Genomic DNA, 12,605 nt, shown 5'->3' with positions numbered 1-12,605 from the left:
CTCACACAACTGCAAGCGGCATCATCTGCTCGGGTAACATACCAGCTTTGTGTGCTAGGGACGTCTACACAAGATGAAGGGCAGGAGCAAACCAAGCTTGGCTTTTCTGGCTTCCTTCTTCTCACAGGGAGTTGATGGAAAGACTTGTGCTGCAACATAAGGCACAAATAGTTCTGGAAACCAAGCCCTCTGCTCTTGCATCCTTTGCGTACAGCTGTCCTAACCACCCAGAAAGCGCAGCCAGCTGTAAACACAGCTTGCATGACTGCAAACAGCAAAGACAGTGCTTGCTTGAAGAATGTGATTTGCTTATTTGTGTTCTGCTGCACCAAGACAGAACATCCTTCATCCTCATCTTGGTTATTGGCTCAGTGTCTCATTGCTGCCATGGCACCATTCCCCTGCGGTGCATGTCCCCATACACCTTGTCTTTGTTTCAAGATTTACCCTAGCACCCAAGGTCCTGCTTCCACAGATGGCTTCACCTGAGAGTCATTTCATTATATTAACGAGTGTAACCTGAAACATGTGCCAGCATTTTGGAGACAGTGCACCTGGTTCATCCACCAAATGCAAGACATGCTGGCTGGAATGCTATTGAAGCTAAAATGGTGTTTAATTTGTTAGCAGGATTCAGCTAACAGAACACAATTCTGATCTTAGAGGGGATGGGACCTCTTCAATATTAGATAAAAGCACAAAGATAAGAATCACTAACTGCTTTAGAAGATCCTGTTTCTGAGCAAGGTTGTGCATATTCACTGAACTCAGGTCCTCATGTCAGCTTTTTCTACTGATGTAAAACATGAACTGTGAAAGTGCTTGCTTTCATTTATTTTCCTTTAAGAGGGATCAACATAGGCCTCCAGGGCTGTGAGCATTTTTTGAAAACCCACATAGGTATTTTTACTTTTCGTATGAAAAACTGACAGCAGTCATAAAATTCACTGTTGAGACATAAAGCACAAATTTCTCAGATTCTCAACAAAACTTTATAAACGTAGTTCATGTTTGTATTTCATTGTTGTTCTTACTACAAAAAGAAATGAGTGTAACTGCCCTCTGAAGGTTGTCTTTAATTTTTTGGGGGTACAGAAATACTGAATTTCTTTTGTCCAGGTATGTTATGTATCAGTCTCCACATGTTCCTGTAGATGTTTTTTTCATGCTTCAGTTTACAGCCAGCTGTTTAAGACACACTGGCACCACTCATACAGTGTTCCTATTCTGTGGACCTTCTTTGGGGATCTTCCTAGAAAAGTACAGGGATTTGGCTGACAAACTCTACACTTCTATTTCTGTTTAATAGTGATTTTCTGGGAAATCAGGCTATCCACATTAAATTAAGTTGGAAGAGATCCTGAAGACTGTAGCAGGATACAGTGGATTCAACTGCACATCATGTTGACAGCATAAGTGATATTGTACCGGTTTGATTAAATTTGTACAAACCAAGGAGATGTTAATCAGCTTCAAAAAGCATGAAGATTGTTTATGGATTTTGGTGGCAGGATGGTGCTGGGGATAAAAACTTAACTAGTAAGAAGTTGAGGCCCATCTAAAATGTAACAAATCAAAGTAAACCAGGGAATAACCACTTATTTGTTGAAGTATAAGCTGACTTTTAAGTGTTCCTTAACATGTAAAAACCTGGCAACAGGAAATAAAGCCTGTACCTGTGACAGGGAGAAGTTAACCTTTTATCCAACTAGTTAAACAGTATAGGAGTGCTGTCAGTCACAAGTGGTCTTTAAGTTTCCCATCTCAACAAGAATTTTAACAAGAACATGTGGAATTTAAAATAGAAACCGCCTTGGGAGACTAACAATATACCTGCTTGGTTTTGAGAGTGGAAGTTGAAAAAGAATTGACTTTTTGTTAAATGTTTAACGAGATGATTTCTGATTTAGAATGGCAGTATCTATGGCCTGCCTTCTCATGATACAAGTAGGAAAGATGAAGCTGATACGGATATGGGATGCCTCAGACTGTCTGCATAAGACCTGACATGGACACACAGTGAATTGATCCCATGACAGTGTTCTGTGTCCCAGTTGAGACACTGATGATCCTGATGACTTAGGCGTTACATAAATTCACGACGGCCTGGGACAAGCAGGCGTTTTTGATCTCTGAACACTTATAAGTCTTGTTGAGGATTGTAACCCTTCTTATGTCCCTTAGTTTGAGGTAGGGCTTTGCTTTCTTCTTAGCTAAGGAACAGTTGCAGTTCTAGGGAAAAAAAAACATAGGCAGATTGTAGTCTGGACCATAGATTAAAAGACAATTGACTAATTGCATCCTGCCTTACTGGTACAGCAGACTGCACTCCCATCTTCTGTGGGTCATCCCTTTAGCTTACCTTCATATACTGAAGACTAATACCACTATGGAACCTGCAGCAGCCTGCAGCAGAAATCACTTCAGGCCTGGTGATAACCCTCTGAAGAATCTCAGGGTATCGCTGGTAAAGCAAGCTTTCTTCACTGCCTCTGCTAAGCATAGCTATTTGTACTTAATATTCACTTAGAGAGTTAATGGAAAAAACAATGAAAATACTGAATGTTCAGTAAATAATGAATTACATTTGAGATGAAAACCTAAGTAACAAGGAAAGCAGAAAGTTGTTACTTTAACTGGAGAAGTGCATGAGTTTATTAGGACTAAAAGCAACTTTTTTTTATCCAGCTAAAATTATTGATATAAATAGGCTGTATTAAGCTATACTAGATACAGTGTAAATGGGAATTAGAGACAGAATGTTACAGAGACAGAAAGCTGGAGATACGAAGATAACTAATTCTTCAAATATATTAAATGCAAGAAGGCTACACGTTGCTTTCTTTGGTGTATTGATTCTTAAACTTGATCTTGCATTGACTGAACGCAAACACTTGAACACAGAAACAGTATTTTACAGTTGAAGGCATATCCTCAAATAGACAGGTTCTGCACAAAAGCAGGACTGCATGTAAACTGGACTTAAAACCAGAGAGTTCTAAAAAAGAACAAAAGTCTCCGGTACATATTTTGACTTTATCTACAGTGGCTAAATCTCTTAGTGTTTTCTATAAGTGTGCAAAATGGTGCATGCAATACCACATCAGCTATCAGATTAAGAGCAGCAGGAAAGTGCCACTTCATTGCATATGTCTAGTCATGGTTATTTTGTACAGGGCATGTACCAACACAAATACAAATTCTTTGTCAAAAGTCACTGATCTACTTTGAGAGGGAGGCAGAGTAAAAAAGGGTCATTTCAGATGGCTTATGGACACTTGTTCAGATGAGAGGTGACCTTTGTGAAACAGATTCTTCAGCGTGATACCTCTTAAGGTGGGGGAGATCATCACAGTGCCTTCTGAAAACTCTGCTTAACTCCAGTGGATTTTCTAATGTTGTTAAGGTCTCTTTTAACAGTATGCTGAGACTTAAGTTAAATTTAGGTGCGATGAAATATTTGCCTATCTAAAAACCAGTAGACTTGCACGATCAAATAGATAAATTGTTCTAAATGGAAATTACACTACGGAGATCAACACCGTCAAGATACCAAGAGGATATTCAAATGGAAAACTCTCCTCAACTCTACTGTGCTTTGCACTTAGCACATTCCTTCTCAGGAACTCAAAACTCTTATTACACTAATACTAGTGAATTTAGCCTCACAACATCCAGTGAGGTAGGTAAATTTACCCCCATTTCACAGATGGGAAAACTGAGGCAGAATTCTGAAGTGACTTGCCCAAAGTCCTGCAACTTGTCAGTGGCAAAACCAGGAATATATTTTCTAAAGTCCAGATCCCAGACCTCTGTCTGATTAAAGTCCCTCCCTACTACCACAAAGCAAGCAATACATGCAACTTTTTTCCCTCCTGCTGCCGTACTCCTGGTGACACAAAGGAAGTGAATGATTTTTCCTGATTGGATTCCCGCTTTCTTTGGCAAAAAGCACCTGGTTCTGTCAAAGTGCTGTATTATGCTCTTCACAGAGGAATTTCTTCTGAGGCACAATGGAAAAAAGATGGTTCCCCCATGGCAGGGCGATTGTACAGGTCCAAACAGTCTTATTTCTTGCAAAAGACCTGCTGCTTGGCATTCTTCACACGTTGTTCCTCCTTCAGGTTCTTCTGCCGTGCATGTTTACTGGAGATGAGTTCCACGTGTTCTGAGGGGAACCAGCCTCTCTCCCGGTCCGAAAGTTTGACTCCTTCTATCCATCCTGTGGTGTGGGGAAAACACAAAACATGAGGCAAAACTGTCAAACATTTTTTCATTCTTCCCCAAAAGCCCCCTCCAACAAGGCCCTAACATCAAAGAAAAAGATCTCTTTCCAGCTTCCAAATAAAGTGTCTTAATGAAGATGAAGAGTCTCTTCATCCTCTCAATCCAACAATCAGGAATGAGAGGCTCCTTCTGAAGCCTGATTGTTGTTAAAGCTTTACACTACTAGAGTAACTTCCTACCCATAATTTAAGATAGCCATTGTTCATTCTGCTCACCATCATTGCTGTACTGCATAACCATGATGATGTCTGCTTTCTCCAAAGCCAGCTCATCATTTTCCCGAGCCTTGTAAGTCTTTATGCATTGAACCTGGGGTGCATCTAAAGGGGAGGAAAGATCATAATGGTATACTAGAAAGCAAGAGTAAACCTATGTGCATCAGCCCCAGAGGAGGTAGGGGATAAAGGACTGCCCAAACACTAAAGAGCAGAGAACCGGGAGGGAGGCTACAGGTTTTCTTCCAAATCTGAGGAGTAAAAAAAAAAAAAAAAAAATAGGTAACTGGCATAATCTGGCACTGAAGGAAAGCCCGTAGTATCTTCTTTATTTACAAAAAGGCAAGCATTCTGCCTCGGAATCATTCTGAAATGTTCCACCTCCCAGTGACTCCAACTCCTCTGAGCCAGCCCACCCCCACTGCTGTAGTAGCAGAGCAGTCTCACCAGGGCACTCCAAGAGATCCAGTTCTCCTCGCGGAGGAGCCAAAGCAGAGATCCACCTCAGCTTCTCACTGCTGGAAAACATTACCAGACAGGTGTCAGGATTCAATGTGAGGGACAGCAGCTTGATGACTGGAATGGGGGTGTGTGTGTACAGCTTTGCTTGCAGGAGGCGACAGGGAGGGGTACTTAGGGGAGGCAGAGAAATTGGAAGTGGGGAGAGGGAATAGGAAAAGGCAAAACCTCCCATTTTTGGAGGCTGATATTATGACATAACACGATAGTATTGTATGAGCAGCTCTGATAACAGAGAGGCAAGGTGGTTTATGAGGGGCTTCTTTGGCAAGAGGAGTTTTTCAAGTCCTCTGCTCAGCAGCTGCATTTGATATTTCAGCATTTGGGTAGCCAAAGGACAACCACCAGGCTCCTAGGAGGTGTCTGGCTATGGTAATGGGATATACTGAGGGTAACCTTGAGCTCTTACTGTGTCTCTGTACGAAACAAAAACTCCACTCTCTTTCCCTGGTAATTCTGAAGTAGAAAGAGACGAAAAACATTTTTGTTTGTTCCATGCAGTTTCATCTCACACTTCTCCCCACGCACATCTGAGAAAGCAGCATGGTCAAACACAACAAAACGTCCACCCCTGTGGGTAAAGAGAAGAAACAAAACAAATAGTGAGTTTTAAGGTGATGAGGGTTACAAAGTGAGTCCATGTTGTTTTCTGATGTCAGGAAAGCAAAAAGGTTTTAATGAGTCTTCATCTGCTTCAGGCATCTTAAGCTTTGTTCTTGCTAGAAGTTGCAGAAGGACAGAGAAGAGACGGGAGACTTAATGAAAAAGGTAAAAATACTAAGCTCTGTCCTGTCAGAATTTTATTTTATAGCTTACAAACAAAACCACCCTCCAAAACTCCAACACAACCAACCAATTCCCTTAGTTTCTTGACAAACCAGTGATTTGCACGTTCACTAATCTTCACGCTGTCCTTCAGAAAGAAATTATTTGCCAAGTAAAACTAGAATAAGTGGTTATTATTAAAGTGTTTCACGTTATAGAGGTGGAAAGGCAGAACAGAAGTGTGCACTAGGGACCAAAAGATATCTTGTTACATCATCATGTGTTGTAACTAAGAGTTGGGACTACCAGATTCCACATACTTGCATGATACTCACGTAATGTACAGTTAGGAGAGTGACTTGACAAATGCTGCCACTTGCTGGCAGGCAGAGGGAAAGGATTCTTTTCACCAAAGCACAGACCCAGAAAGAGACAGGTATTTTTAGAAGGGGCAGGAAGAATTGTGTTGAAGCACTCACTCCTTCGGCCGAGACAAGAGCAGACAGTCATTGAAAAGATGTAGGTAGATGGGCCGGGTGGTGACTTTCCATTTTGGACTCAGGGTGCTGAAGTCCAGTGCTGTCAGCTCACCACACTTTACAAGTCGCCTTGACTGTGAGATGAGTGGGAATATCTGCGTGACAGAAACAAACATTGTCAAGCATGTACAAAGAAATCAGTATCCATGAGGTTTGGATTTGCATTTTCGTCTTTCCCTAGAGGAAGTGTGCTTTCATCTGTCCAGCTGGACAGGTGTACACCACAGTCGGCACCTTTAGCCAAGGCTGACACAAATGAGTGGGCAAGGGAAGCACTGATGAAGAGCTGACCTGTGTATGATACTCGGCTTCAACAGTTCTGTGCAGATTGGAGAGGAGAACAAAAAATAAGCACCAGTGACTTTGTAAGGAAAGAGAGAAAATACATTAGGCTACAGCAAGGCCCAGGGAATGGACAAGCTCACCTTGCACTCAAATTCAATCTTCTGGCTGAGGTAGATCAGCTCTTCAGTGCTCTTCATGCGCTGGACATTTTCATTGCAATCCTTGATGAGCTGCAGTGGAAAACAGATGATCAGTGAGGTGGGAGCAGAACTGCCTGGTAGGATCAGTACTACTTCAAGGAGCCCCTCAAGAGTCAGTGTAAGTGACAACTTCTTAGGCATCCTCCTGCAAAAAAAAGTATTTTTGCAGGCAAGCATACTAAACTTCTCCATATGTACAGTGATCATCCTTCTTTCTTAAGGAAGGTATTCTTTAGATGAAGTCTCCGTGGTAAGTACTGCTTTAACTTGGGGATACTGGGAGGAATACTAGGCATCTCTCTCAGGTGACACAGATTGAACTGCTTGTCATTTGGAAGCAACTCTTATTAGATGCTCCACTGTAAACACAGGAAGCTGATGAGATAAATGGCAACCCCACCTTTCCACAACCCAGAGCTTGTTGCCAGTACCTGTGAGGACAGCACATAATGAAACAGAGGTACTTCAGCCTGTAAGCTGCCTGTACAGCCGCCTGAGGTGATACAGGGCAGCTGCCTAACAGTGTCAACAGAGATAACGGTGGCTTGAAGGCAGCTGGAGTCTAAAGATTTCAGTGTATGACATCTTGCCCACCCACCTTAGACTGCAGTCCTAAGAGCTTTAAGGAGGTATGCATCATGTTGAACTGGTCTTTATGTTTATGGTGGAGAATAGGGGAGAGATTTTAAGGAATGGAGTGACACTCCAAGAAGGTCAAATAATCACCAGACAGAACAGGAGCTAGCTAAGAACAAGTCCACCTTATGCTGCTGTACAAATTTTAGGTAACAAGTTGTCTCAGAAGACTTTTAAGTCTTGTCTCTGTAAGAAACAGGACAGAGGTAAGGGATGCAACAGAGTAATGTTTTGTGTCATGCCTTTTTTTTTTTAAGGCAAGGTTTTCTGCAGGGGCTAGGGTGGGAGTTGATCACTAATTAGAGACAAAGATAAGGAATACAAAGGGGGAATGGTGGTTAGGATACTGGCAAAAGCAAGTCCTAAAAAAAGTACTTTGGTATCACTGATGCAGGTTCAGTTGCATCCCAGCTGGCTCCTGCTTTAGTCTTTTCTGCTCACACCTACCACTGCACATGCAGGAGTCACATGAACATGCTAATTTGTTACTCGTGAGGATCAGTGACAAAGGCCCTTGACAAGGGTGAGGATCAATGAAAGGACTGGGCCACTTCAGTGCCCTGCAGCTGCGTGATGCAACACAGCTGTAAAGAGCCACAGAATATCCTGAGTTGAAAGGGACCCATGAGGATTAAGTCCAACTCCTGACTCCACACAGGGCAAACTGGAAGTTAAACCATGTATCTCAGAGCGTTGTCAAAACACTTCTTGAACACTGTCAGGCTTGGAGCCATGACCGCTTTCCTGGGGAGCTTGCTTCAGTGCTTGACCACCCTCTCAGTGAAGAATTTTTTCCTAATACCCAATCTGAACTTCTCCTGACAGAACTTTAAGCCATTCCCTTGCATCCAGAGAAGAGATCAGCACTTCTCTCTCTGCTCCCCCTCATGAGGAAGTTGCAGACAGCAATGGTGCCACCCCTCAGCCTCTAAGCTGAACAAACCTAGCATCCCCTGCCACTCCTTGTAAGTCTTGCCCTCTAGTCCTTTCACTACCTTTGTTGCCCTCCTTTGGACACATTCTAATATTTTTACATTCTTCTTATACTGTGGAACCCCAAATTACACAGACTCTTGAGGTGAGGCCCCACCAATGCGGAGTATCATGGGACAATCACTTCTTCAACCAGTTAGCTATACTGGGCTTAATGCACCCCAGCCTACAGTTGGCTCTTTTGGCTGCCAAGGCACATTGTTGACTTGTATTGAGGGTATCATCAATCAAAACCCTGGATCCCTTTCTGCAGGGCTGTGGAACAGGTTGATGGCCTTACCTTTTCAAGCGCATCATAGGCCTGTGTTGCTTGCACTTCCTCCTCAGACCCAGGCCGAGTTCTCTTCAGGATATTCTGTGTAAGAAAAGATGTTTTTCATAATGCAATCAGACAAAGCTGGATATATGTGTCTGGAAGGGGTAGGAGAAACAAGGAGATGCCAAGATGCCAGCGTCAAGGGGAACTACAGCAGTAGCAGGTGATGAGACGTGGAGTTAACAAGGCCAGAAATTTGAAATGCAGAATGTCACGGATAAGCTGCACTGAACAGGGCGTCCCTGAAAACCTAAACTATCATGTACAAGTTACATAGCATAGGAAGCAACCATTAATCCAAGCACAGCCAGCCTTACACACAGAATTGTTCTTTGCCCGATACTCCTCCCCTCCTGTTAAAAATAGGCTCAAATAATCAGAAAGAAGAGTGTAATAGAAAGAGCTCAAAATTAATTCATTAGGAACTTGCTGGTTCCCTGTCTGGAAGGCTCCTATTAGTCAACATTGCAGGGAAAGAGTAAAGACAGGCTGCCTTCCAGAGGGCAGTCAAGGAACCCTTGCTTTGTTTTCTTAGCAGGAAGCCAAAATAGTTCAACAAAATGTAGATCAACATGTTCTGAGAAGACTCTCTAAATTATTTATTGGAGTACAACTGAAGCAGTGTTGCAACAAAGTCCTAACAAATACGCAAACTGCATTGTCCCTCACAGGCTATCATATTCAACTCACAGTGCTGGTCTGATGCACAGCAGGCATTTGTATGATGACAAATGGATTTGCTTTTGCAAAGGCATATTCACAGTATATGCAACAAAGCAGCTATAGAGCATCTTGCCAAACTCGTCACAGATGCAACACAAATGGCCCTATGCAGTCCTTCCACCCAGTGCTTGGAGCTAGCTCGTATTTGTATGACTCTCAGACCTGAAGAAGGGCCAGCTTGAGAGAAACGATAGGAAAGCAGAGAATCACACAGTTACCTGTAGAAGGAGTTTGAGACGAGTGATGCGCTGGAAAGGAAGGATGAGGAAGGATTTCAGTGAGAGGCGCTGGCATACAGGATCACTTTCCAGTCTCTCCAGGACTTGCTGGAACCCTGCATTTCCATTTCTGTGGGGGTGGTAAAAAAAGACATCCAGACGTTAAGAGCGAATACATAGTCTTCCTAGTATCAGATTTCAGTGAGTGGTGGAGTACTCCCAATACTCAGGCTTTGTCCCTGGGGCAAAAGATGTCAAGAAACTGCACCACTCTGCTGATGAAGAGCAAGTATGGATTTCTAACAGCTACAGGACAGCAGTACAATTGTTATTACATCTTTCCTTCCACAGCCCTCTGGAATAAAAGTCAGAAGTAACATCTACGTTTCAATTCCCCTTGATGAGTAGGGCACCTTTCACAGAGACATTGGTGGTTTGTATTATTCCCTTACACTGAATGGTCCAGCACCAGGGGCTGTGTTCAGGGTCTGGAAATAGCTGCTTCCCCTCTCTTGCAGCTCCTCTCAGGAGCTGCCTTCCCCCAGAATGTCCTTCTAGACACAGCCACTGCCATCCAGCTTTCCATGTTGGGCAGCAGCAGATAACAAGGCTAATGGTACGAGAGCGGCACCTGTCACCAAAGCAGCCAATCCCATATCCTTGAAGAGATGGGGAAGAAGGTTGTAGGCCCAGCACATACTGCCCTGGAAAGGACCTCCAGGATACTGTCTGTGTGGAACTGAGCCTTGCCTGAAAGGAAACAATTACAAGACTAGATCTCTCCCAGTCAGCAGCACACAGAGATAGTGCCAGAACAGCCTGGGGGTACAGTGTCTTCTCCTGGAATCACCATAGTTTCACTGGAATTGGGTTGTTACAACAGAGAGCAGGGCAGAATTGGCAAGGAAACCCCATGCCCGATTAATGCTCGGTTGTGCCAGTGGGTACAGATGAGATGTTTCACACCACCACTCAGAGCAAGAAAGACCAACAGCGTTCTCTGGCCCCAGGATTTTCACAATCCAGTTTTAAGACTCCTGGTTAGCCATTTTAAGCTTACTGATGGTAGCCATATGTTTCTTAATTACAGAATCGCAGAATGGTCGAGATTGGAAGTTTCACTTGAAATTATCACTTCCTGGTTCTTAGTAGTCTGAAAACCACAGACTGAAAACCATTATCCAGGACTAATTTTTGCTCTCTTCAGTAGAGGGTAGACAGAGAGAACAGCTTGCAATAGAATCAGATATTAATTATTCTCTCCCTTTCCAATGCTATGGGAGAGAAGCCTGCAGCAGCTCTGTCCTGCTGTTCCAGATGCCATTGATCTGAAGAAGGTTCCTGCCTGTTCTGGGATGTCATGAGAGCACTGGACAACAGCCTGTACCTGCAGCATTCCCCATTATTTGAAAGAGCGAATATTTGAGGTGCAGCAAGGAAGTGAGAGAGGAGAACGGTGCAACAAATGAGAAAACTTACAGTAACCGCTGGAAGGTTTGCTCCTGATATGTCTGGTTTGTTACATATGGTAGATACACCCTGCGGAATTCAGGGGCGTGTTTCAGAGCCACGTCACACACATGGAAGGTGAACATGTCCTCCTCAAATTTCTCCTCCAAGTCAAAAAGGAAACTGCAGCACATAGTTGCAATGCCATAAAAGGAGAGGGAAAGATCAGTGTCATTTAGAAAAGCAGGAATGGCCTCAGTCCTCTAAAATCCCAAAAGCCAACATGTAAGCACAAGACAGCTCTTTACTTCTAGAGAGAGTATAATGCCTGCGCAATGACAATTTAGGGCTAGATATCAGCAAGGAAGAAGCAGAGGCAAAAGACCTCTGTTCTTGAGAGGTTGCACCTCTACAGCACTAAAGGAAACAACTGAAAATTAATCAGAAAATTAATCACCAGAATAATCCCACTAGTAGAAATGGAAAAGGTAGCAGCAAACCTTACTAGCTTAGTGATATATGTAGCTAAGCCTTGGGAGAAAAGCAGAACAGAATCCTATAACATACAGGATTCCTTGCATGTGGGATCATGTCTACATTTTATGACTTATGCTCAATTGATTCACATTAGGTTCTGTCAAGTGATGCCTGTAACTTACTTCCACACCAGCACCTTTTTTTTTTTTTTTTTGGGTCAGGATTCATGCAGCTGCTTCTTTTGTCTTGGATTTGGCAGGAGCTGCATTTGGTTTGGGCTGAGGTCTAGTTAGTCAAGTTTAGTTGTAGTTGAAGCCAACAGTGCATGGCTACAGTAGCATTTTGAACATTTTCATCTCCTGCAATAAGCTCTGTACACAACTGCACCATAATATCTGGGACTTAGCACCAAGATTTACATTGCCCTGTCACCTAAAAAGGCAGATGTTCTTTCAGGGCAGTGTTGGTAAGCAGTCACAAAGTGCTACGCGTGTGTATCACGTAGTCATATCAAGGTCAGTGAACACGCAGAACAGGAGCGAGAGAGGTTATTGACAGAAGTGATGGTCTGTGTCTGTGCTTCATGAAGGGTGTTAGTCCTGGAAGCAAAGAGCCACATCTCACCTAGCGCTGACGTCGCGTACATCATGAAGGCGGGAGAAAAGCCACTGACGCTCTTGATTGGTGAGCATTGCCTGGAGCTCTGCTGATCGCTGGAAGTGATCCACCGCCACATTTAAACTGCGCAGGTAGGAAGCCTCAGACATTATCAACTCAAACTTGGCCTTGAGAGATGAAATAAGGGAGCACAGCATCAGTAAACTATGCAAGTCTGTGAGTAATCTTACAGAGGGAATACAGGGGCAAAGCAAGAAAACCTCCCAGCACATGATGGAAGTAGTGCATCATTACAGAAAAGAGGCTTTAGGAATGAGGGGGGAACTTGTCATTTTATACTCTTTCTTTAGAAGACAGAAGTGTGG

The 12,605-nt window shown here is 43.3% G+C and overlaps 1 protein-coding gene across 8 annotated transcripts in view; it reads right to left on the bottom strand.

Annotated features, from left to right (window-relative positions):
* Positions 1-2,624: 2,624 nt before the first annotated feature.
* The window catches only part of ARHGEF5 (Rho guanine nucleotide exchange factor 5), a 36,821-nt gene continuing 26,840 nt past the window's right edge, over positions 2,625-12,605 (bottom strand). For all 8 annotated transcript variants that reach the window (XM_055808500.1, XM_055808493.1, XM_055808495.1 and 5 more), the window contains 10 exons: positions 12,247-12,407; positions 11,176-11,328; positions 9,697-9,826; positions 8,720-8,794; positions 6,751-6,840; positions 6,266-6,420; positions 5,431-5,592; positions 4,950-5,020; positions 4,503-4,607; positions 2,625-4,222 (listed from right to left, as the gene is read on the bottom strand). In XM_055808500.1, the coding sequence (XP_055664475.1) occupies positions 4,068-4,222; positions 4,503-4,607; positions 4,950-5,020; positions 5,431-5,592; positions 6,266-6,420; positions 6,751-6,840; positions 8,720-8,794; positions 9,697-9,826; positions 11,176-11,328; positions 12,247-12,407 (1,257 nt within the window). In that variant the 3' untranslated portion in view covers positions 2,625-4,067. The remainder of the gene's footprint in view (positions 4,223-4,502; positions 4,608-4,949; positions 5,021-5,430; positions 5,593-6,265; positions 6,421-6,750; positions 6,841-8,719; positions 8,795-9,696; positions 9,827-11,175; positions 11,329-12,246; positions 12,408-12,605) is intronic.

This window comes from Falco peregrinus, chromosome 6, assembly GCF_023634155.1.
Source record: "Falco peregrinus isolate bFalPer1 chromosome 6, bFalPer1.pri, whole genome shotgun sequence".
Taxonomy (NCBI): domain Eukaryota; kingdom Metazoa; phylum Chordata; class Aves; order Falconiformes; family Falconidae; genus Falco; species Falco peregrinus.
Note: the sequence above shows the minus strand (reverse complement) of the source record. Positions and strands in the feature narration are given on the sequence as shown.